The 26797-nt window shown below is 39.7% G+C and overlaps 1 protein-coding gene and 1 long non-coding RNA gene across 2 annotated transcripts in view; one reads left to right on the top strand and one right to left on the bottom strand.

The window, feature by feature from the left end:
- Positions 1 to 8845: 8845 nt before the first annotated feature.
- On the bottom strand, positions 8846 to 17585 carry LOC111523484. Its single transcript, XR_002725536.2, has 3 exons — positions 16972 to 17585; positions 16053 to 16120; positions 8846 to 13377 (listed from the first exon to the last, which is right to left on the bottom strand). It is a non-coding gene; the product is annotated as an uncharacterized LOC111523484 (long non-coding RNA).
- The window catches only part of LOC111523483 (protoheme IX farnesyltransferase, mitochondrial), a 139796-nt gene continuing 130192 nt past the window's right edge, over positions 17194 to 26797 (top strand). The window contains exons 1-3 of the mRNA XM_023188096.2: positions 17194 to 17345; positions 22075 to 22208; positions 24503 to 24824. Of these exons, the coding sequence (XP_023043864.1) occupies positions 17303 to 17345; positions 22075 to 22208; positions 24503 to 24824 (499 nt within the window). The 5' untranslated portion in view covers positions 17194 to 17302. The remainder of the gene's footprint in view (positions 17346 to 22074; positions 22209 to 24502; positions 24825 to 26797) is intronic.

Genomic DNA, 26797 nt, shown 5'->3' on the forward strand with positions numbered 1-26797 from the left:
AATGTCCAGGTGCAGCTTTTACTCTCAAAAGGCACTCATTTGCTGACTATTGACCTCAGCCAATAGGTAACTCATATTTATCAGCTGATCAGGAAATTTTAATATTCTGGTTGACTTTGTCTTTCTATACTTTGATTTTCTACTCTAGACAAAGAAGCAGTAACAGTAATAAAATAACAGTGACCAACTACCTGCTAGATTCAAAGAGTGGTATTTATTCGTACTTTAATTATACCATAGGTTTAACTTAGTTGTTCTATAAATTACATTCTATAATTCTATTTTACAGATGAAGCTCAGAAAAGTTAAGTGGCCTAAAATCAATTAACTAGAAAATAGTAATTGTAGAGCCTGATTTAGTTTAGGTCTACCTGACTCCCTAATCTTTTGCTTCTTTCTCATCCCACAATTTACAACAAGATGTCAGGGTCTAAGGCTTTCAACTTGAACTCAACATCTGCTGGCATTAGCACTATCTAATAGTTGCCATTGGAGAGTGTAGGGATTATAAAGAAAATAAGATTGTTCATGAGTTGGTAATTGCTGAAGCAATTATGCCTGTCCGTTGCACCTACTCAAATTAGGACAGTGAGGGGGGAGTCATTTTATACTAATCTCTGTGCCTCTGTATTTGAAATTTTCCATAATAAACAGAGGCTGGTAGAAACTTTTATATGTTCCATAAAGACATTCAATAGTTACAAATGGCTCAGCACCTAGCCAGGACATTAGGAATGTCCCGCCTCAACCCAACTGGCCACAAACACAAACACACACATAGAGTTACACAGTTTGAGACACCTTGTAACATAAACAATGCAGATATCAATTTGTCATGAAGACACAAAACAGAACTCTACAGATTTCAGCATTTCCAACATGTCAGCATGTGTGAATCACAGCATTCAGCTCCATTCACTGTCTTATGTTCCTTTTCATTTGCTCAAGCCCAGCCAAGCCAAACCAGGGATCACCAGTGGGGAGAACTGCAAATGTTTGCAAACGGTGAGCAAATGAGGAGAAAATCCTAGATTTACAGAGACATGAATTATTTTGTGCAGATATAAATAAACATTGTTCTCAGCTTAGGTTCTGTCAACACCTCAGTGCTCCGTGCAAATTCATCCAAAGATAAATGAGTTAGTGTTACTCATACCTGATGAGCTCCAAAAACCACCTGAAGGGGCACACGCTGTACTTTGCTCAGTTTGTTTGCAAAACTCAGCCCTTGGAATACAAAGCTACCACAAAATATGCGGCCAACTCTGAAATATGTGTGTGTTTTCAGGCAGCCATAAGGGCAAAACAGCCATTTGCTTTTGTTGATCCATGCCTTAGATCTTGGCAGTGGTTATTCCGGGAACCCCACACTTTTTTCCTCCACCCGCTCCAGTTTTTAATCAAGTAAGACATGCTGATGGTGTAACATTTGTAAAAATACAATAAAACAGATTCAAAATTGTCTTATTTCTACTATGTAGAGGTAACTACTGTGAATTTTAAATAGATGCTTCTAGAATTTTTAATGCATATATAAACTCTTCAAAATCAAAATAGAATCATACTGTATATAACTTGCTTTGTTTATTCAAATATAGCCCATGTACATTTTAATGCCTATAAACTATAATATTTACAATGTTTCAACATATGGATATAAAACAATTTATTCAATCAAAACATATGATGTTATTGAATATTTACTAAGAATGATTGTTGAATATATAGGTTGTTTTTCAAATTTTTGCTTCTGAAACTGAGCTTGGATGAGTATTTCTACAGATAATTATTTCCTTAGGATAAATTTCACAAGTAGAATGCATGGAGATGAACATTTTGAGATCTCTAATACAAACAACCTTTCAGAAAGAGTATACAGATTTACATGCCTCATCATCCTGCACCCTAACAGTGCTGAGTGCTTATTTCTTTTTTATCTTTGCCAATTCAACAGGTAGAAGACTGTATCATTTTATTGGAATTTGTACTACTTTTATTACTAATGATATTTAAGTTTTTATTGTGTTTATTGAAAGTATAACCACATTTCTGTTCATGTAATGTTATGAGTTTATTATTTATCTCTAAGACTGTTTACATTTTGATGGTGGTATCCGCTTGTTTGTCAGATAGGATACAATTTCTTTCCTCAATTTTTTTTTTTTTTAAGAGATAGGGTCTCACCATTTTGCCCAGGCTTTCTCAAACCCCTGGGCTCAAACAATCCTGCCTCCTCAGCCTCCTCTATAGCTGGGACTACAGGCACACACCGCCATGCCCAGCTCTTTCCTCATTTTTGATTGCTTTTTAATTTGATATGTTATTTGGGACATGGAATTTTTAGGTTAAAAAATGCATGCATTCTTATCTTCATGGATTCTCTGACTTAAATCACACTTAGACTGTCTTTCCAAAACGTGTATTTTTTCCTATTAATTCATTTAAAAATTTTAATCGACCTGAAATACATTTTGGAGTAGGGCATAAGGTATGGACGTAATATTTTTCCTCGTAAGCAATGGTTCTGAGGTCCCTCCATTGTTTTTCATGTAAGCACTCTTTTCCATACTGATTTACAGGCCAGTATTATATGCACCATACTTACATATTTGTTGGTGTGTTCTTACACTTTTCATTCTGTTCCAATGATCTTGTTATCCATTCTTGGGCAAGTACCACCAAGTTATTTTAGCTATTGAAGCATTGCAGTAAATTCAATATATTAGTGGAGAACCTTGCCTTATCCCATTTTATTTCCTAACTTTTCTTGACTATACTCGTTCATTTATTCTTCCCAGAAAACTCTGGAATCATTTTATTATGTACTGTTTCTCGGATTATGTCAGCCAGAGATTATATTGGAGAGAATTGACATCATTACCATATTACCTCTCCTAATACAGAAACATAGTATACACTTCATTTTATTCAAATATTTTATGTTCCTGGAGCAGAGGTGCATTCACTGTATATTCCATGGCTCACCTACATAGATGCCCTTGCGTTGTGGTTACATCGGGGCTATGTGATTAGTTCTAACCAAAGGGCTGTGATAGTAAAGGGCATTTACCACTTATGGTCAGAAGGAATCAAGAGTGAGTCCCTCACACTACTCTCCAAGGGTGGTAACCACCAAGACCACATATTAAGAATGGTGAAGCTGCAAAGTAAAAGCCTGTTGGACCTTTGAGTTTCCACTTGAAGGATGGCAATCTTGAAGAGTCACTCAGCCTGCATCAGGCTTGAAGTGAGTGGGAAATAAACCTTTTATTTGTGTTAAGACATTGAGATTTGGAGACTTATTTGTTACCATAGAATAGTTCCTTAGTAAAGGTTGCAAATTGCTTATTCAGTTTATTTCCAAATATGGATATTTCTGTTGTTATTGTGACAGGGAAATTTTTCAATAGTTCTAAGTAACTATTGCTAATATGAGAAGAGCACTTTTAGATATAAAAATATCTCTGCACTTATTTCCTTCCATTTATGGTAGAAATTCTGTGACAAATAAAGAATATGTCGATTCCTCAGATTGGTCCTCTTCTTTTGAAGTATTGAATTTTTTGTTTTTGCCTATCTTGCCTGCATAGAGAAAAGGGGGAGGATCTATGTTTATCACACTGGGAGTGTTAGGATAAGTTCTTTCAAAGATTAAGTCTTATCTTTCTAGCTCAGATGGAGGGATAGGGAGATTTAAATAATATAGTGACATGGCTTTGTGGTGGGCAGAATAATGGCCCCCCAAAGATGTCCACATCCTAATTCCAGGAACCAGGGAATGTGTTAGGCTAAATGGCAAAGGGTAATTAAGCTTGTAGATGGAATTAATATTGCTAATCATCTGACCTTAAAATAGAGAGATTATCCTGGATTATCCAGCTGGGCCCAGTGTAATCAGAAGGGTCCTTAAAGGTAAAGAAGAAGGCGGAAGATGAGTCAGTGTCAGGGTGATGCAGAAGGAGATGGATTTTTGATCAGCCATTACTGGCTTTGAAGAGGGAAGGGGCTGCAAGCCAAGGAATGCACGTGACAGCCTTCAAAACTGGAAAAGACAAGCAAATGAGTTCTTCCCGAGAGCCTCCAGAAGGAACAAAGCCCCGCCAATACCTTGATTTTTCGCTCAGTGAGACCCACTTAGGACTTCTGACCTCCAGAACCGTAAGATAATATATTTGTGTTGTTTCAAGCATCAAGTTTATGGTGCTTTTTATAGCAGAAATAGGAACCAAATACTAGCCTTCAGTCAGATCTAGATTCAATGCTCAAACCCATCAATCATTAATTATTTGAAATCAAACACCTTTTGAAAAACCATTCTAAACCTTTGTTTCAATGCATATAAAATGTGTATAATAATATCTATTTCAGAGTAGATATTGGTGATACTGGTAATACTAATAGTGGTAACATCATCAATAATAGTGACTGCATTTGCTGAACGCTAAATTCTGGTTACAGAGCCAAGTAATCTACATACTGGGTATGTATGTAGATACATAGATATACTGGGTATAACATTCGTAGCTCATAACTTTTCCATTAACTCACCAACACTCAAAAAGAAACCCTTGATCTAGGTACTATTATTGTCTCCATTTAAAGAAGAGTTGAGGCACAGAAGTTAAATATCTTGCCAATAGTTAAAGACCTAGTACATAGAGGAGCTTGTATTTAAATGTAGGCAGAGTTCAGAGCCCATGCTCTTAAATGGAGGCTACCATGCTTTGATTTACCATAGTATTACCCTATACCAGATAGGAGGCCCATTTGCCTAGGAGGTCAGGGAGGGAGCAGATATATGGGGTAGGAATGTCACTCTTCTGCCTGGGATCTTCTATTCCTGTTTGTAGTTCTAGCTCAGTTAGCTAAACTCTAGGGCAATGTTTCAGAGCAATTCTCCCCAACAACCACCCACTTCCTTAGTTTTAAGGCAGTTTTGCAACTGCCCTGCTTTATTCAGCCTGGGAATTCATTCCAAGTGTAAACTGCAATTGAATGCTTCAAGGAGATTTTGTGTTGGTTCCAGATGCACTCATTCCCAGATTCTAACTGTCCTCTTGCTCCAAGTTTGGGGAGGGAGGTATTGGTTAAATTTTGCTTATTGGCTCTTCTTTCTCCCTAGATAAGTCTCACCTTATATATGTCATGAATCACAAATTGATGGGCCATTTTCCCAATCTAACCTCATCTATACTCTAATTTGCAGAAATTCTTAGAAATTATAGCCAAATGGACACTATCTGGTTTCAAATGTAGAGGTTTTTTGTTTTGTTTTGTTTTTTCGTTTGTTTGTTTTTAAATATAGAGACTTTGGGAGGGAGAACTAATTAAATGTGTGGGTTCAAATCATTATTTTCAATGAGTGGTCCTTTCATAGACATTTCAAAGATAATTTGGAAAACACTAAGTGGAAATCCAGATGTCTGTTGAGGGAAAGGGTTATCTTCTCTGGACCTTCCACCACCCTCTGTATGTGGAAGGGTATAGTACTGCAAGGATTGATTTTCCCACTGAAACTTTCCTTAGAAAATGGAAATGATTAGAGTCTGTTTCAAATAACATTTTTCCCTCAGTTGCATAAATCAGAGTGCTAGCCAGAGCTCATTTTCAGATCATGTTCTTTTTGTGTTCCTGTCAGTTCCTGGTTTTCAAACACCCATTCATAGAAGAGATCTTATCTATGGAAAAAGTTATTCACTGCTCTGGGGCAAAATATTAAAGGATTTTTTTCATAAAGCTAAATTATTCTATTTAAATAGCCATCAGTTTATATATCTTTTAAATTTTTTGGCATTAAAATAATCTGTCTTTTATGAAATGATTCTAACACTAGATGGTAGTTTGACATGTTTTAAACACCCTTACAATGTTAAAAGTTGGCAATACTATGCTGGTTTCAAAATTATTTTTGACTTTTTTCTGGTCTATATAATTCCAAACCCTACGAACCACTGGAATGTATCTTTGAATAGTTTTTCAACAAGTGGCATATTTTCTGAGCCCTTGCATTTTTGAGAATGCCTGCCTGTCCTACTGAAAGACAAATTGCTGGTTATAACATTCTTAGCTCATAACTTTTCCCTCCTCAAAAACGGTGGAGCCATTTGGCATCTAACTGTTGCAGAGGAAACATCTGAAACCAACCCAAAGTTTTGTTCTCCTGTAAATAAATCTTTACTGAATAGTTGAAAGATTTCTTTCATTTATTACACTTTCTCCCTTTCTCAAGGCATTGTACATATTTTCACCAACTACATGCCACTGAGATGGAATATGTGGTGGCTGATGGCCAAATGGCTAGATTCTAGCATCTCCTAAGTTCAGATCTAGTTTCCATACTTTACTAGCCACTGTATCCTTGGGCAAAGTTATTGGTTGAATTGCATCTACCCAAAAGATATGTTGATATTCTAACCCCCCATATCTATCAATGTCATTTTTTATTTTTTTTTGGAGACAGGGTCTCACTCTGTCACCTAGGCTGGAGCACAGTGATGGGATCATGGTTCACTGCAGCCTCTATCTCCTGGACTCAAGGGATGCTCCAGCCCCAACCTCCCAAGTAGCAGGGACTACAGGCACTCACAATCATGCCCAGCTAATTTTAAAAATTTTTTGTAGAGATAGAGTCTCACTATGTTACCCTGTTGGTCTCAAACCCCTGAGCTCAGGGAATCCTCCCACCTTGGCCTCTCAAAGTGCTGAGATTATAGGTGTGAGCCACCATACCCGGCCTGAATGTGATCTTAGTTGGAAATAAGGTGTAGTCAAATTAAGGTGAGGTTATTAGGGTGGACCCTAATCTAATAAGACTGGTGTCCTTTTAAGAAGAGAGAAATTTGGACACAGACACCTAGGGAAGAGAATGCCTTGGGAAGACAGACACAAGGAAAGACAGCCACATGAAGATGGAGTCAGAGACTTAAGTTTTGCTGCCACAAGCCAAAGAATGCTAGGGGCTACTAGAACCTGGAAGAGGTAAGAAAGGATCCTTGCTGGAGGTTTCTGAGGAAGCATGGCCCCTCAGATACGTCTAGCCTGGTAACAGTGAGACAATAGGCATCTGTTGTTTACAGTTACCCAGTACATTACAGCAGCCCCAGGAAACTAAGGCAACTGATTCCTCAAACACTTTGGGCTTCAATGACTTCATGAAATGTGGACGATAATTTGTTTAAAGTTGTAAGATTATAAGATTGTTGAGATTAAATGTGATTAAATGAGATAAGATATACAAATTCTGGCACATTCTAGCTAATAAATAAAATGGGTTGTTTGTTGTCATCATCCTCAACACCAACACTACCATCACCACCACCCACTTCCTTGGATAGTCCTCTCTCCTGGAAACACTTTTTTTTTCCATACTCTTCAAATTTTTATACAAAGCTTGTATGATTTTTATAACTCAATAAAGTCATTTTTTTTTAAACTGTGGATTCTCAGGCTCACCACCAAAAATCTTTGATTCAGTGGGTCTTGGTGGAATGGGTATTGTTTAAAGGTATCCAGATATGAACTCTCATTAAGTATTGAAAGCGCAATGTCATTTAAGCGTAGACCTCACATTAGTATTCCTGTTTTATAAATATGGAAACTGAAATAAAAGAAAATTGAACCAAGCCAGAAAATGTAAACTTGAGTAACAAACCTGAGTAACTTTTTCAAGGTTGAACTTCAATAACTTCATCAGTTTGATGAAGTGAGTCTAGACCCTAAACTTCCAGATGACGAGGCATTGTAATACCTCAACAATACCTCCATAATACATAAAATATGGGAGATGGTACAATAGGAGGATTAAGAACATATGTTTTGGAATCAGAAAGGTTTAAATTCTAGCTGTAGCACTTACTTTCTAGCTATGGGAATGTGGGAAAATTATTTAACCTTTAAGGTCTTAGCTTTTCTTTTCTTATCTTTTTTTTTGAGACAGAGTCTTGCCTTGTCACCCAGGCTGGAGTACAGGGGTGTTACCTCAGCTCACCGCAAGCTCTGCCTCCCAGGTTCACACCATTCTCCTGCCTCAGCCTCCTGAGTAGCTGGGACTACAGGTGCCAGCCACCACGCCTGGCTAATTTTCTGTATTTTTAGTAGAGACGGGGTTTCACCATGTTAACCAGGATGGTTTCGATCTCCTGACCTCATGATCCACCCGCCTTGGCCTCCCAAAGTGCTGGGATTACAGGTGTGAGCCACTGCGCCCAGACCAGGTCTTAGCTTTTCATCTGAATGTGGGGATACCATGTATCCGGGTTCTCACGAAAAAGTTAATGAGATGTCATGATAAAGCATTATTAGTATTATTGTTAGCACACTAAGTACTAATAGTGCATTTTTGCAACATACATTGACATTTATTTCAAAAAAAGAAATCAACATTTTCATCTGCTATTGATTGTCATAAAGGTACAAATGCCTTTGGGAGGCCGAGGTGGGCAGATCACGAGGTCAGGAGATCGAGACCATCCTGGCTAAGACAGTGAAACCCCGTCTCTACTAAAAATACAAAAAATTAAACAGGCATGGTGGCGGGCACCTACAGTCACAGCTACTCGAGAGGAGAGGATGAGGCAGGAGAATGGCGTGAACCCAGGAGGTGGAGCTTGCAGTGAACTGAGATCAAACCACTGCACTTAAGCCTGGGCGACAGAGCGAGACTCAGTCTCAAGGAAAAAAAAAAAAAAGTTACAAATGCAGGGAGAAAGAAGGACTGTAGATTAGAAGTAGTGGCTGATTTTAGAAAAGAATGCTCTCCATGCTTTCCCTTCCTAGTGGCTTGTTAATGATCATTGTTCTGATAAATAACTTACCTGGGATTCTACTTATTAATATGCCCTTAGTGATTCTCCTTACAGCATGTTATTCTCTATTTTTATAATATTGATTACACAAATTGACAGGTCATTTGATTGACAGGTCATATTGATTGACAAGTCATCTACCATAATACATAAGACTCATTTTTAAGAGGACCTCATAGCTAAGAGAAAATGTATCTGTGAGAATGCTGTGACTGGTTATGATTTCCTCAATCAGTAGTGCCCAATAAGGTTAGTTTCCTGCTATACTTAGAATACTTCACTGTATTCTTCATGAAGCTCTAAGATGTCAAGAAGGGAACAAGGCAAGAAATGCTTTCCTTGGTTTGGGAAATCAGACATTCTGACCTCATCAGAGGAGTTGGACGCACAGCAAATGGCAAGAAACAAGGTAGGAAACAAATCTGCACAAAATTTCTTTTATTTTTGCATTATTTAACCCATTGTGGATTTAAGTCATATTATAAACAGCCACTAGTCTGTATATTAGAAACAGATATAACAAATCTGTTTTTTGTTAAACGTGATATCCTTTCTGGATAGCTGACATGATTCCAGTTGTCTCTCCATGTCACCTGTCCTCAGCAAGCTTTGATGTCAGGTTGCTCACTCCTTGTCTCACTCATTGAATGCATCATCCAGGATGCAGTGAACAGCCAACTAAACAGTAGTTTAAGCATCATAATATGCCCATAGCCATCAGTCTGCAGACAGATATTCCTGACTTGGTGTAGCAGCTCAACAATTTCCTCAAGAAACTAGGCTCTATTTTTTCTGCTTTGCCTTCCTTGGCATGTCTACTTGTCCTCATGCTTGTCACCTCATCATTGCAAGATAGCTGCCTCAGTTCCAGCAATTCCATCCACAGTCTTACATCCTGAGTATAAAAGAAAAAAGGCAGAAGGAGCATCTCCCTTCACATGCCCAGCTCTTTCAATGGTAAAAAAATTATCCACCAAAACCTTACCAGCCAGTCTCGCCTTATCTCTTTAGTCAGAACTGAGAAACACAGCCATCACTGGCTGTAAGAAACTCTGGAAATGTGACTGACAGTACTCTGATAAACTTAAAGCAATGATGATTCATCTCCTGGCATATTGCTTCCCTTAACAAAACCAAGGTCTGTTTATTAAAAAGGGAGAATACCATGGCAGTTAATAGAATTTGTTATAGTGCATTTCCCTGCTGCTTTTTCCTTTTTCTGTGTCCAGTACTGCACTTTTCAGTTTTGGTATTCCAAAACTCATGTGTGGAATAAAGCCCTGGGGAGTAAAGATGGAAAAGGTTGGCTGGCAGGTTACAGCTGAGGTGTAATGACTGATTGGAGTGATCTTGGACTAGGATCCTAGCCTGATGTTATCAGTCACTTCAGAGGAACTATTAAGAGATCTTAGGAACTGATTTAAGTTACTCAATCTCAGAGGAGACTGACTGGAAACTCTAATCTGTACACTTAGAGTGGAACATCTACTCAAAAAACTCCCATCAGTTATCTGCCCTGGCTCCAAAGCTACCCTTCCATATTGTGCCTAGAGCTGGCAGAGTGCAAGCCACATTCCTGCAAACCACAATCTCTGCCAATGAGGCCTTAGTAATGCTACAAGACTGGGCCAAGGACTTGGTCCTCCTATTGCTTCCCATCTGTCTGCAATTCCTATGAGCACTACTCCAAAGCTTCTAGAATCCCCAGCAACAGTTGAGCCCCATTTGCAGCTTTCCCAATGCATAAAGAACCAGCTCAATCAGCTCCTGCTCAGTGACAAGAGCACCAGGGGTGCAGTGCTCCTCCTTAACAGCCTGAGTTTCCACTCCTCTAAGTTTCTAAGTTGTAGTAATTCCAACTTCTTCCTTTTGTTTCCCCAGTCATAGAGCTGGTAGCTGCTTCTTAGTTACCCACACCTAGTTAACAACTTTATACCACATTAACCTTTCTTTAGGTTAAATTCTTTCAAATAATCGGCGTGATTTCTGTCTCCTGACTGGACCCTAGCTAATTCAGTAGTGTTACATCATGAAGAGACAGACAAATGAAGAAATCTTAAAATACCCTAAGCTTCCCCACACTGGGGTTACTTACTGTAGTTGCAGGACCTTCACAAAGCCTCCATTGGAAGATAAGACCAGAGGGAGGCCACTGTTCATTACTACATTAAGGTTCTCGCCCCATACGCTTATGTGGAAGCCCTAACTTTGGTGAGCAGGGATAGATCTGGTGGGTTTAACAAGGAGGGGCCTGAGCACCCTCCTTTTCCCTGGGTCTCTTTCAAAGCAGAAGACCCTTTTCAAGCAAGAGACATATTCAGACTCGTCTTGTCATCACCTTCCCAACGTCATGGGACCAGGGGAAGAACCATCAAGGATGATGGGTAGGGGTGGGGGTTTATTTTGAGAGAGAAGAACCGAAAGGCCAGGAAAATCAAGAGACTGACTCCAAAGAGAGGACGTCAAGTGAAAACCCAGATGTTCATCCCTTTTCATCACCTCTCCAAAAGCCTGACTCTCAGCAGCATGCTCATTAATATCCTTGTTCTTAACCCATCCATATTAGCATTCCTTTCTGGGGATGAGCGGCACCCTTATCCTAGAGAACCCTAAGTAGAGTCTGGTGAACACATTTTGAGATGCTAGTGTGGTGAATGAGAACAGGTGAGTTGGATGGTTTTTAGGAATATTTCTATGAAGTAAGTAAGTTCCCATTTTCCACCTCACAGATCTTGTGTCTGACAAACTGGGACTAATTGTCTAAGCTCATGGTGCCCTCATTCCTAAATAGCGTAAATTTTGCTTTCTCTAGATTCATCAAATTGCTTCATTTTGATGAATAAACTTCATCAAATTGCTGTATTACAATAAATTTTTGAACATTACGACCCTTAAATTTTCCTTTTGAAAACACATATTTAAAAAACTATTAACATTTTCTCATCATTGCTTATTAAAGCATATGGTGAGTCATTTAATAGCAACAGCTATCGCTTTTGACCTGACTATGAGCTAGGGGCATGAGCTCACTAACTTTACTATTAATCACATTAATGGTATATTGTTTGGATTAAGCAGTACCAGAGGGGGCGGAAAACTCAAATACCGTGTTAAACAAGTTAGAAGTTTATTTGTCCCTCAGGAAACCAGTCCAGGACTGATACAGCAGTTTCACAAGCAGTAGAGACCCAAGCTCTGCCTATTTCATTTCTCTGCTGTCTTCAGTATGTGGCTGGTATCTCATTATTAAGGACGCTTGGAACTTAAACACATTACCTACGCTTGCATCCCACTGTTGAGAATTACTTGCAAAGTCATGCCAAGCTGCAAGAGAGGGTGGGAAATGCGTCTATTCTGGACAGTTACATCTTCCACTCTACATAGGAGGGAAGAGCTATTGGTAGATGTCTGTCCAACACCAGGACCTTTGATCTCCTTGAGTAGCACTTCCTGACTAATTTAAAAACAGGCTTATTGGTAGATAATACATATTCTATACAATGTGCCTATTTAAAGTGTACAATTTAACGATTTTTAACATATTCAGAGTTTTTCAACTACCACTAAAATCAATTTTAGAACATTTTCATCCTCCCCATCCTAAATAAACCTTGTACCCATTAGCAGCCACTTCTCTTTTACCTCTACTCACCTTCCCAGCCATAGGCAACCACTAACCTACTTTCTGTCTCTATGGATTTAGCTACTTTGGACATTTCTTATAAATGAAACCATCCAATATGTGGTCTTTGGTGACACTTCTTATACTTGGTATGTTTTTGTGGTTCATACATATCATGGCATGTATTGGTACTCCATTTTCATTTTATGGCCAAACATTCCACTGTATGGATATACAACATTTATACATTAATCAGTTGATGGACACTTGGGTTGTAGCCACTTTTTGGCAATTATGAATAATACTGCTATAAATATTCATATATACATTTTTGTGTGGATGTATGTTTCTATTTGTCTTGAGTCTATGCCTGGGAGAGGAACTGCTGGATCATACTGTTCCATGTTTAACTTATTAAGGAACAGCTAAACTGTTTTCTAAAGTGACTACATAATTTTATATCCCCGTCAGCAATCTTTGAGGGTTCCAGTTTCTCCATATCCTTGTGAACACTTGTTATTATTTGACTTTCTGATTACAGGCATCCAAGTGGATGTGAAATGATATCTCATTGTAGGTTTGCTTTGCATTTCCCTAATGACTAATGATGCTAAGGTTTTTTTTCCCTCATGCTTCCTGGCATTTGTAAGTCTGCTTGGGAGAAAATCTACTCAAATCATTTGCCTCCCCTTAGGTTTTGAAATCTATTTTGTTTTCAAATACATAGTTCTGTGTCAACTGGTTACACCCTGCATACTAGGTTGGGATTTTTTTCTCCCTTCAGCTCCTAGGGAAAGCTGGGTCTTTATCTATTGTGGGAAATTCAGCGAGGCTTTGAAAAAGTTAGGATTTACTTTGAGGTCATGTGATATTGTATAAACTGCAGATTTTATTCAGTACATGTAGACTTTCTGAGAAGAAATCTTATTTGAAAGCAAAGGAGCAGCCAACCTACAGGACAAAATGGGATGAGAGTATAGGTTAGTTTCCATTTTCTAGGTTCTCAGGCTTTTGAAATATTAATTTTAAGAGACAAGTTACAAAGCTTTACGAATACTATTTAAAAATATATAAGCAGGCTGAGCACAGTGGCTCACGCCTATAATCACAGCACTTTGAAAGGCTGAGGCAGAAGAATTGCTTAAGCCCAGAAGTTCAAGATCAGCCTGGGCCACACAGTGAGACCCCTGTCTCTGCAAAAAATCTAAAACTTAGCCAGGCATGCTGGTATGTGCCTGTAGTTCCAGTTACTTCGGAGGCTGAAACAGGAGGGTTAATTGAGACTGGAAGGTTGAGACTGCAGTGAGCTATGATCACACCACTGCACTCCCACATGGGTGACAGAGTGAGACCTTGTCTCAAAAAAAAAAAAAAAGAAAAGAAAAAACATAAGTGGTAATGACCATATTAACACACAATTGAATGATATAACTCAACTTTCTGTAATTACGCAATAATATATATAATGCTATTAGCTAAAAATAATGCTTTCAATTATTTACATCTATTTAATATTTTGGTTAAAAAATAATGCTTTTGATTACTTATATCTCTTTCCACAAGTGATACTGAACATAGCCTATGAAATATATTTTGCTTGAAATGTGAAATGCAAAGTCAAAATAAATACTATATCTAATTGTGGAGTCCTATACTATTTCATCAATGAAGATGTTACAGGGAGACTGAGGGACAAAAAAAAAGACAATATAATGAAATAGAAAAAATGCTGACTTGGATATCTAGAGTCAATGTTCTATTACAGAGTTAATCACTTAACCTCTCTGGACCTGGGTTTACAAATCTAGAAATGAAAAGGTAGGGAGCTATATAGATTTCTGAGGCCTATTTCTAAAAGTCCTATTTCCTGTTTTAATGGTATTTTATAAAATGGGTTGTGTTCAAAATGTTTGGAAAACTGTGGGTCAAATAGTTGTGATACTCTTTCAGTTACTTATCCAAAATCTATTTCCCACTTCTTCCTTAGTTTAATGTTAATTTTATTTGAAACAGCAATATGGCTAGGTCCACAGTGATGAATTGTGACTGGCCTAAGGTAATCATTGCAACTCTATTTTCAGCTTTCCTTGCTTTCCTTGCCGCTACTCATGGCCAAGTCAATGTATATGGCCATGGAACCCTCTTCATTCCAGAAGTATCTCCAAAGGATTACTTTTTTGGAGAGTATGATGGCCTAGGCTAACTATATTACAAATAGTAGATAGATAAGTGCATTTCTTGGCCAGTAAAGCCAGAATGTATTATCTCTCAGACACTTCTTCCATAAAACATTTACTCTAATTTCTTTTTTTTTTTGAGATGGAGTCTTGCTTTGTCTCCCCGGCTGGAGTGTAGGGGCGCAATCTCAGCTCACTGCAACCTCCACCTCCCAGGTTCAAGCAATTCTCCTGCCTCAGCCTCCAGAGCAGCTGGGATTACAGGGACCCACCACCATAGCCGGCTAAGTTTTGTATTTTTGTAGAGACGGGGTTTCACCATGTTGGCCAGGATGGTCTCGAACCCTTGATCTCAGGTTATCTGCCCACCTTGGCCTCCCAAAGTGCTGGGATTACAGGCGTGAGCCACCACACCCAGACTCTAATTTCTACAAATAAATAAAAACCTAAGCATTCATTTGTGTACTTGGTCTTACCTTGCCCCCATTTTTGGAAAAAAATTTAAAACAAAGGAAAAATCTGTTGGTCAAGAAGGTGCATGTCTATTAAACCCCTTGTCTATCATAAGCCTAGAGAACTTGGGAGTTAGTGAAATATAACATTTACGTTAATCAAACTTTTAGACATGGTTGTGTTGTGAAGTAAAAGCTGGAATCTAGTATTCTCAGTTCTGTGTATCATTATCACCAGTGGTGCTTTAAAGAGAAAATTACAGGTCTCTCTACATCTATCATACACCTCTTCAGATTCAATAGGTCTAGAGGTGGCTTAGACATCTATAATTTTTTAAAGTCCTACATTTGATTCTGACAGGCAGCCAAGATGAAAACACTGTTTTATAAATCATAGAAGCTATGACTCTTCAAGATGCTTAGGTGAGTAAGGCCTTATGGCATGGTGAAAATATAACACTCTCACAGGTTTCAGGGACTCAGGTCTTTGTTCTGGCACTCGACAGCTAGGTGACTTTGAGCGGCTTACTTAAAACTCTTGGGCCTTAATGTGCCAGACTTAGAGAGGATAACTTTTGCTCTAGGTTTAAACAACAAGTGTTTATAAAAGCACATGGAAAATTATAAAGAGTTCAAAAACTTTTAATACAGTACTTAATGCTATTTCCCTTTCTTGCATGCTGTAAAAATCTTATTGTTCATTCCAGAGCACCAAGTTTAAATCTCTGAAGCCTTCCTTAAACCAACCGCACAGAAATGTTACCTCATCAGCGTTTCTGCAGCACTTTGTATACTACCCCTATCACACTGGTAGTGACAATCGACAACGTCTTGTCCCCTCATTGGTCTAGTGTAAGCTCCTACAGAATCGGGGAGGGGGGGGGTGTCATAATCTCTTCAGCATTCCTTGTGCCTAGCAATGTTAGTTGAGGTGAACCAAAATCGCTATCCTCTCATTACTGAAAACACAGAAACTGCCTTTTTAGAACGCAATTACCTATTTTTCTCTTCTTTTTCAAAAGTAGAATCTTTTCTTCAATCTACCTTTACTTGTGGAACTCCAATCTGAAAAGAAGATCGAGGGGTTGGGGGATGCTGAGATCTGCCCCGTAATCACAACACTTACGATAACACAGGTAATAATCTATTAGTGCCTGTACCTAGTAGGTGCCTGACTACCCATGACACACATTTATCTAATTATCTCAACCATTTATAAAAGATGTGCTATTATTACCCCCATTGTATTGCTAGATAACTGAGGTCCAGAGGACTTAGGTAATTCGTTCAAGCAAGGTCACAAGGGCAGAACTAAAATACGGATTTCACTCCAGAGCACCAAATCTGAACCTCTACATGCACCTTCTTCATCTGGAAACATCTGGATGATTCAGTTCCTTTAGTGTGGCTCAGAAACAAGTAACCCGGAGTTCATCTGGGCTCCCATTTGATAGAGACTATGGTAAAGTGTAACTGATCAGACGTGGAAGTGGAAGCATCGCCACGAGAACTATTTCCTCATGATGCTCCTGTCACCTGGGAGTGTCCTAACTGTAACTTTATTTTTATTTTAAAATTTATTGTTAGAGACAGGGTCTCACTGTGTTGCCGAGGCTGCAGTGCAGTGGCGCAATCACTGCAGCCTCGACCTTCCTGGCTCAAGCGATCCTCCCGCCTCAGCCTCCTGAGTAGCTGAGACCACAGGCTTGCGCCACCATACTCGGCTAATTTTTACATTTTTTGTAGAGGTGGGGTCTCGCTTTGTTGCCCAGGCTGGTCTCGAGGTCCCAGGCTCAAGCGATCCTCCTGCCTCGGCCTCCCTAAGCACTGGGATTGCGGGCGTGAGCCACAGCGCTCGCCCGCTGTAACTTTAAATTGCCCGCAAGGACTCTGCAGCCCAGCCCTGCCCACCTCACCCGGTCACCCGAGGATGCCTGTCAACGTCTAGGAGCTGCGAGCGCGGGTCGGCCAGTCGTCCGCGCGCGGCTTTTTCTTCAGGACAACGGAGGCACACCTGCTTTGCGGTTCCCAGAAGTCCTTCAGGTCGCAGACCAGTCAGCCCGCCACACTCCAGCGTTTACATTCCGATCCTCTCCAGCCACCACGCCCTCCTACCGGAGCCCGCCGGCCGGAAGTGACGGCCCGGAACTACTCCCACAGTGGGGCGGGGAAGGAAGATGGCGGCGCCCGGCAGCCCGTGAGGAGAGAGGACACGGGGATCCCGGGGAGCGGCCGGACTCGTGAATTATGGCCGCATCTCCTCACACTCTCTCCTCACGCCTCCTGGCAGGTACTGTACCTGCCTTGGGCACGACCTTGGGGGAAATTCTTCTCTTATTGCCACGTGCGAGGCCGTGGTTCCGGCTGGCTGCAACCTTGGGGAGCCCTTGGCGAGGTTGGCCGGCCACCGGTGTGGTGGGGGAACTGACCTCTGGAGTAGCTTGGAGCGAAGAGGCTACGGAACTAGGGTCCAGTCTTGCACTGTGGCTTTGGTGGTCCACACTGCCTCTTCCATCCGGCTTCTGCGGAAGAGCGGTGTCTTAGTGCTTCTTTCGGTTTTCAGATAGCGGAAGCTGGAGGAGAGGGCAGAGTAGAACCTTGGGGTTCCACAGTCCTTTTTATCAGATCCTCAGCTTCTAGCCACTGGCTTGCAATGACAAGGAAGTACTTTGCTTCCACTCAGAAGCCTTGTTCCAATATAAAGGGTCATGATGACAACGGTGATGATAATGACAGTTGCAGACAGCAGGTTGTAGTCCCCCTCAGACTTTTGTCTTTGTACCGCCAGAGTGATCTTTAATATCCTTTCACTCGAAGGAACTAGTGACAAATGTATATTGGAGCTGGAATGTTCTTCCTTGACTCTTGGTAATGTCTCATCTCAAATGTCACCTTTTCAAAGAGACCTTTATAGGGACCACCCTATATAAATTAGGGCCCCCTACCTCTTTCTTTTCACATCATTCCATTTATTTCTTTCATTATGGTTAGCACAGTCTATACTTGTTTATTTATATACTAGTTTATTATTTGTTTTTCCCAACTAGAATATAAACTTTGTGATGGCAGGGACAGTGTCCATCTCTGGTTTACCTCTGTTTCCAGTGCCCAGAACATTACTTAGTGTACATTGTTTGCTCCCAATAGTTATTTGTGGATGGATGCAATTTGTCCCCATGGAGATATGAAAGAGGACGTTGGGAATTATCTTGCCCCCAGTATCTTAGATGATTAACTAATGGTTGTGTGAGGAATGCGATGCTGGTGGTGCATATTAGAGGCCAGATAAGAGAAGCCAGGGACTGCCTTTTGATCACATCCCAGAAACTTTTTTCAGTTGTCACCTACCACACACAAACTCTCTGCACCATCTGGTGATGTTGACACTGTGACTCCACGAAATTGCATTCTTCTTTTTCATAATGTTATTTTATGGCTCTCTTCCGGTCTGTGTGATCCCAGGGCAATTCATTTGACTTTTCTGGAATTGAGTTTACTCATCTGTAAAATGATGTAATTGAAGTAGGTGATCTTAAAGGTCCTGATTGGTTTGTAAAGTGGAGAGGTAAAATAGATGAAACGGGATTGGCTAGGGTTTGGTAATTGATGAAGCTTGGGGATAAGTAATAGGGGCCCATGGTACTCTTCTGCTTTTACACATGGCTGTGATTTTCTATAATGAAAAGTTGTTGTTTTTTAAAGTCCCGTGATTCTTTTTTGAATCACTTCTTTGTTACTTTCTACCATCCCTGACTGTGAATGTTCTTTGATCCTGATCCTGGGCACTCATTCTCAGAGAACTCATCCTTTTCTAGTGCTTGAAATATCTCCTCTGTATGTAGGTTTTTCCAGCATGCATCCTTCAGATTAGCTGTTTTTCTGCCTTTCCATTCTGTATTGTCAGCTATAGGATAATTCTGCTTGACTACTATGAATTCCCCAGTTCCAATGGTGGGCTGCATATGGCCCACATGGTTTGTTGCTGCATCGGTCTTTGCAGTGGTGGTATGGAAGGAATTAATAGACAGCTTACTCCCTGAAGCTGTGAACATAATTGCCAAAAACTCTGCTAGTAAGTGGCCAGTATAACTTCCTATGACCCACTTGGAAGATCTACTAAGAGAGCTTGATGGGGAAGCAGCACGGTGGGACGAGGTGGCAGAGAAGGTAACCTGGGACAGTGTTAGTGATCTAGTAGTATCATGCCTGATTTTGCTTCTAAAAGTTCTAAGTATTTTATAGCCATTTAAAAACTGGGTGAAAAACTGGGCGCAGTGGCTCACGCCTGTAATCCCAGAACTCTGGGAGGCCAAGGTGGGTGGACCACTTGAGGTCAGGAGTTCAAGACCAGCCTGGCCAACATGGTGAAATGCCCTCTCTTCTAAAAATACAAAAAAAAAAAAAAAAAAAAAAAATTAGCCAAGTGCAATGGTGTGCACCTGTAATCCCAGTTACTTGGGAATAGCTTGAACCCAGGAGGCAGAGATTGTAGTGAGCCAAGATCATGCCACTGCACTCCAGCCTGGGTGACAGAGTAGGACTCCATCTCAAAAAATAAAAAAATAAAAATAAAAAATGTCAACAGTTTTTAGTTACTTGTCTCCTTACCTAATTTTACACGTCCTAAAATCAGGAGCCAGTGTTGATGGTGAATAATAAATATGGTCTTATGCTTTCAGAATTTTAATGTATCTATTATAATCTTTGTGTATCTTCAAACTTAAATTTGTTTACACAAGGTCGAAATGTCTTTCAGTTTCTAGGCACTGATTCATAGAAATGGGACTTGTTTCAACTAAATGAAATGTCAGTTTTCTAGCTGTTTTTTCTTCTTACTACCATTCTGTAAAATCTCAGTTTGACCCACTTAATCTTTTTGTTTTTTTGAGATGGAGTTTTACTCTTGTTATCCAGACTGGAGTGCAGTGGCACAATCTTGGCTCGCTGCAACCTCCGTCTCCCGGGTTCAAGCAATTCTCCTGCCTCAGCCTCCTGAGTAGCTGGTATTACAGGCGCTCACCACCACTGCTGGCTAAGTTTTGTATTTTCAGTAGAGATGGGGTTTTACCATGTTGGCCAGGATGGTCTCAAACTCCTGACCTCAGGTGATACGCCCACTTTGGCCTCCCAAATAGCTGGGATTACAGGCATGCGCCACCATGCCTGGCTAATTTTTTGTATTTAGTAGAGATAGGGTTTCACCATGTTGGTCAGGCTGGTCTCGAACTCTTGACCTCAGGTAATCCACCCACTTAATCATGAGAGTTATTTTCCAAGGTGGTTCCAAGGCAAACACATTTTCATGTTTATGGAAAACAAGCATCTCATAATTAACTCAGGTTTGAGACTGTAATTTCAATGAAGAAGTGATTTATCTCCAGTCTAAGAAAATTGTGATATATTTCTCGGGGTTGTGATAGTTCTCCTTCCCATAGTCCAGGTGTGCTGTGTGGGCTATGTAGTCATCAAACATTATTTCCTTATTATATAAAAGTGCTCTGCTAGCTGTTGTACAAAGGTGGTGAGTAAAGGGGAATTCTTGCCATCAAGGAACTAAAATATTAGATGATAGGAACAATTTGCATGAAGAAGTGTCATACAACATGGCATAAAGTGATAGAGTAGTTGAAAAAGACAGAAAATTTGACAGAGAGTGGCGTACAAACAAGGAAACAATAGAAACAGATGAGCAAATTGTGAAATGTGTGGTGTTTTTAGTGGAGGGTCATGGGCAATGTTGCTTTGGTGGGTTGCGTGAGTAATATGTATTCAGGGCCGCAGGAAGAAAACTGTTGCTTCTGGGAACGTGGATTGGAGAGGAAAGGAAGTATTGAAGGCAGGAGGACTGGCTTGAATGCTGCTGTCATTACCATAGTCCAAATATAAGATGATAAATGTAAGATGATCGGTAAAAATTGAAAGAAGTGGACAGATCTGACCTATATTTCAGAGTAGATTGGACTTGATGGTTGTTTTTTTTTTTTTTTTTTTTTTGAGATGGAGTCTCGCTCTGTCGCCCAGGCTGGAGTGGACTTGATGGTTGTTAGGTGATAGCAGGAGAGTTTAAGATGTTCCTGAAGTCTTAAATAAGTAATGGTTTTATGTACAGTAGGGAACAGAGTAGAGATTGATTGAGAATAAAACGCTCTTACAGACATTTTGCAATCCATCCATGTAGAGATACCAAGAGAGGAGATGGAAATAGGCCCAATGACTCTAGAAATGGTTTGAAGATCAGAAATTATCCTATAATTACATTTGCTCAGGGACAATATTTAGTGTTCAGAAAAAGGGAACATGACTACCTTAAGGTGGCATACATAGCAAGAATAGACACCATCTGCAACTGAGAAATAGAATGCAGAGAACCAGGAACACTTAGTGTCATGGAAGCCATCAGGAGAATCTAGTGTTGTATGGCTTGTCGGAGGCTTGAATAGGATGAGGACCAAGGCAGAGAAACATTGAATTTGTTGATACTTGAGAGAGGTTTCAGTAGAATCTAAAAGCCAAATTTAGATACAACAAAAATAGCTTATTCCTAACTAGACTTAGAGAGTCATACTTTATTAAGAACTGTTTCTTCTTCCTTTTTGTTGTCTTACCCTACATAGTTAAAATATTAACCTGAAATCTATATATTTCAATTTATTGTCATTTATTAAGAAAAATTATGCTTTTTATTTTCTACTTTTGAAAAACTGACTGAATGGATCATTTTATATTTTCTTAAAAAGATCTGTAGCGTGGTCATTTCAGCATTAAATGTAATAAAGCATAGTGATCCTGAAATGAACATTTTCCCTGGCCCTTCTGAAGTCTTACACTGACTTGAACAATGAGTAGGGCTGGTAAATTGCATTTATTCACAAATCTGGATTAGATTATTTCAAAGCTTGGACCCATCACACAGTGTAGCACTGCCTTAGTGGCTGGCTTTGCTTCTGGGGAGGTGTAGTCATCATTTGATAAGAAGTACGAATCATTTAACCTTTCTTCCACTTCTCTCTCTATTATAGGTTGGGTAGGAGGCTGTGTCTGGTATCTTGAAAGAAGAACTATACAGGAATCCCCTCACAAGTTCTTACATCTTTTCAGGAATGTCAATAAGCAGTGGATTACATTTCAGCACTTTAGCTTCCTCAAACGCATGGTATGTTTAGAAGACCATTCTTACTCTGTTACTTTCTGCCTTTGTTTTTCTCTGTTGAGGGAATTTCAGAAATTCCTATTTAATAAAAGTTTTAAGAAATACTGTTTGAAAACAACTTTTATTTAGTGTCCTTAAATTTATCCAAATCTCTTGTTTTGATTATTCTTACCCGAAACCAGAGTAATTCTGGTGTTTGAGGTTAAAAGTATGATCCTGAACTTACTGATTAAGTTTAGAGAACGACCGAAAACTTCTGGCATATTTCAACCTGGCCAAAACTGGGAAAAGCTGAACTGTTATGATACATCTTTTAAAATTCTTTGGAGTTCTGTGACTACATCAGTAATAGAGAAATACTTTCTTTAAAAGTGTGACCCTCTCATTTTCTTTCTTTTTTTTGAGACAGTCTCGCTCTGTTGCCTAGGCTGTAGTACAGTGGCGCAGTCTTGGCTCACTGCAAGCTCCACCTCCTGGGTTCATGCCATTCTCCTGCCTCAGTCTCCCGAGTAGCTGGGACTACAGGCGCCCGCCACCACACCCGACTAATTTTTTGTATTTTTAGTAGAGACGGGGTTTCACCCTGTTAGCCACGATGGTCTCGATCTCCTGACCTTGTGATCCGCCTCAGCCTCCCAAAGTGCTGGGATTACAGGCATGAGCCACCATGCCCGGCCAACCCTCTCATTTTCTTAAATCAGCAGTACATTTAAAAGTCTTTTTTAACAGTTGCACTTCTGAGTAAATTCAAACAATTCGACAGTTTTTATAATTTTCTTGGCATTTTATAATAGGTATTGATAACATCCATCAATCCAGGTTGACTCTGTGAATTCGTGGGCAATATGGAACTTACTATTAATTGCCAGCGAAGCCATTTGCATTTTCTCAGATAGAAAAAGGATCGTAGAATGGCAGAATGGTAGCTGAAAACTAATAGTGCCAGCCTGAAAGAACAGCAAACTTATAATTTGAAGTCCTATTTTACATTTCTCTCATCTTTAACTTAAAACTTAAAATTAAATTAAAATCTTAATAAAACTCAGTATGTTGATAAGAAATTTAAATTTCTAGAAATGTTCAGGCTTTTTAAGTTGGGGGGTCAAGGATAATGGTGGATATTTAGAGGAGAAATTCAAATATGTGTAATGCCCTTTTTTATGTAAATAGAACTCTTCATTCATGAGTCTGTAATTCTTTATTAAGACTAATGTATGTAATTTCACATCTTTGTGATGTAATGGAAAAGGCACTTAAATAGTTATCAGCATAGGTGGCTCCACTCCCAGGCCTACCTATAGCTGGTTGTTGGCTGTTGATATGCCAGTTTATTTCTGAGGCTTAGTTTCCTTATCTGTAAGTTAAAGAGAGAGAAAGAGAGAGAGATACTAATGATGATGTATCTTCTTTGACAACTATTTAGAAGATTAAATGAGATATATATTATATAAAACTGTAAAGTACTTCACAAATAGTAGTAGTACTTATTAATTTTGCTAGTAAGTGGTAGAGACTATCTGACTCTGCAGCCCATGTTCTGTCTTCATCCTGCCCTGCTATAAAATCATTCAGCCCTGGATTATGCCCTACCACTGAGCCCCTCCCTATACTGTTTGCCTGAGAACATGGAAAGTCAACAGGTTGACTTGGGCTCTTATCTTTTTTGTGTGTGAGACGAGGTCTCACTGTGTCGTTCAGGCTGGAGTACAGTGGTACCATCACAGCTCAATCTCCTAGACTCAAACAATCCTTCTGCCTCAGCCTCCCAAGTGGCTGGGACTGTGGGCATATGCCACCATGACCCACTAATTTTTTTTTGTTTTTGTAGAGACATTTCCTGTGTTGCTCAGTCTGGTCTCATACTCCTGGGCTCAAGGATCCTTGGACTACAGTCATGAGCCACTGTGCCGAGGATTATTGGGCTGTTAATTATTGAAAACTTTTTTATTGTATTTGGAATGTTAAGCCTCCAGGGCAAATTCTAGAGGAGATGGATGACAAGTAAATGTATTTTTCTTTCAAGGAAAAATGTATTTTTCTTTCAAGTATATTTCTATGCTTTTCTAAACTACAGAAATTGAAAACCATTACTGAGGCCTAAATTTTATTCTCCCTATCTCTTAGTATAGTGGTTTCCATATAGCGCTCTATAAATACATGCTGAATTAACAGATACTAAAGCTGTGGGAAAAGCTTTCAAATAATGTAAAAGCTGAACTGATTAAAGAGATTGCTAAACAACCATTTGAGAGCTTTTGGGGCCTTGGTTTTATAGTAACTTGTGCTTTTTTGTTTAGTATGTCACACAGCTGAACAGAAGCCACAACCAGCAAGTAAAACCCAAGCCAGAACCAGTAGCATCTCCTTTCCTTGAAAAAACATCTTCAGGTCAAGCCAAAGCAGAAATGTATGAGATGAGACCTCTTTCACCACCCAGCCTATCTTTGTCCAGAAAGCCAAATGAAAAGGAATTGATAGAACTAGAGCCAGCCTCAGTAATTGAAGACTCAATAGATGTACTGAAAGAGACAAAAGAGGAAAAGCGGTGGAAAGAGATGAAGCTACAAGTGTATGATTTGCCAGGAATTTTGGCTCGACTATCCAAAATCAAACTCACAGGTACTTTGTTTTTCTGATATACTTACTTATTTGAAACTTTATTTTTAGTTAAACAAAAAGCTCATTTTATTTACCACCCAAAAAGAATAATTTGGAACTGCAGGTCCTGTCTTAGTATTTTTCGTCTCTTCAATTTAACAGGGATTTGAAATTAAATTTCTGCATTCTATTTACACAGAATTGTAAATAGTTTTGCATTGTAAGTATTGTACTAAAAATAGTCACCCTTTCCTTTGCAATTAAAGTTGAATGTTTATCCTGCTTATTTCCTTGTCTTTAGTGTTTTTACCCCTACTGTAAAGATGCATAAGATAATAAGTTTTGTTGACTTGAGTTCTGGAATGGGAAGAATTGCACTGCTGGACTTGATATGAATCCACAGTGGCTACTGAGTCTCCTGGTTCACTTCTGTGTTTTGCTTCTTGTAGAGCCTCTGGGGTTGTCACAGGTCTGTGGGGATGCAGGGTGCATTTTTCCTGAAAGGAGATTTGAACCAGATTTTGTTTTTTAACCTAATTCTAGCATCCTATGCCAAATTGTATTACCATAATTAAGTTATTTGGTTGTTACAATCACCCTGTAAGTCAGGTAGAGCATCATTATTATCCCATCATATAGCCAAACTTTGACTTAGCTTATTCTGGGCTAACTTTGTTTAGAAGGTATGTTCTGGGTCATGCTGCAACTTGGGGGAAATGTGGTTTATTCCTCTTAAATGAGAATAAAGAGACTGAATATAATGTGTGAATAGTAAGAGTAAGCCAGGCCTCTTTGAGGACAGAAAGTGAGAAAGTGGTAAATAATATTGGAGTCAGATGAAAAGATGAGACAGGGAGGCTTGTGACAGCAGAGAAGGATCAGGGAAAGGGTGATTTTTTTTTTTTTAAAGAGACTTGAGCCTGAAATCCAGGGCAAAAGCAGGCAACTAGACAACTTCTCTCCTTAGGGACCAGCCTTACTTAAAGAAAGCTGTTTTTGAAGAAATGATGAATAGACAAGGGGGTTTGGTGAAGGAGCTAAAACGTCTTAGTAAGACTTATGTAATGTAACTCTAAGACAGTGAGATGAATTCTGTGTGATAACCTTGAAAACATGTCTCAGTGGTTTATGGTCACTAAGCAAGGAATCAGCATGTTTCTAAAGAAATTCTCTTTTGTCATTTACACAAGTGGCCTGAGTGTCATGCTGCTGACATGTTAAGAATGACTATAGATAAGTTATGCTTATAAGGATGCCACCCCAGAAAAGAGGCCTCTCAGCCCATAGGCATCAGATGTGGCCTGTCAAAAGCAGGAGCTTCTTTGTGTGTGCCATCACTTAGCACGTCCACCCGGCAGATTAGCTCTTGTCTCTTATCGTCCCATTTCTGTCAGTTACAGCATTCTTCACTTCCTTCAGAGGGGAAACCTTACAGTCGCCTTCACTTTTTGCTCTCTGCTGTCCCCTTCATCTTTAATCTAATTTCTGTCACCAACAGAATCTTTCGTAAGGCCTATAAGATTTGCTTTCCCATCCTCATTTCTGAAGCTGCCATCCCAGTTTAGGTTAGAAACACGGGAGGCTGTTGGTTTTTGCAGCAGCTCCTCCCTGTTCTTTTCTTTTGTTCTCTGCCCCGCTTACCCTGCAGTTCATGCAGCCCAGGGTTGCCGAACTGAACTAACTTTCCCAAAATATTGCTTTCGATTTTCCTAGCTTATATGAGTCTATAGTTTCTCCATGCTATCTTCTGTTTCAACCCTGCTTAGTGTTAAAGGAACACTGTAACCTGAATTGATCAAACTGTTCCTCAGAGTCAACCTTTTTTCCCTTTTCCCTGTCCCTCCACCCTACCATTTAGGCCAATCCTTCCACCCCACCATACTTGTTCCCCCACCTCCATGGGAAACTGGTCTGCCTGTCTTATATCCAGTCAGATCCTTTCAGGGCCTTTGTTAATTTGGCTCTTGGTCCCAGTCTCCCTTCTCAAAACTCAG

Source organism: Piliocolobus tephrosceles, chromosome 16, assembly GCF_002776525.5.
Source record: "Piliocolobus tephrosceles isolate RC106 chromosome 16, ASM277652v3, whole genome shotgun sequence".
NCBI lineage: Eukaryota > Metazoa > Chordata > Mammalia > Primates > Cercopithecidae > Piliocolobus > Piliocolobus tephrosceles.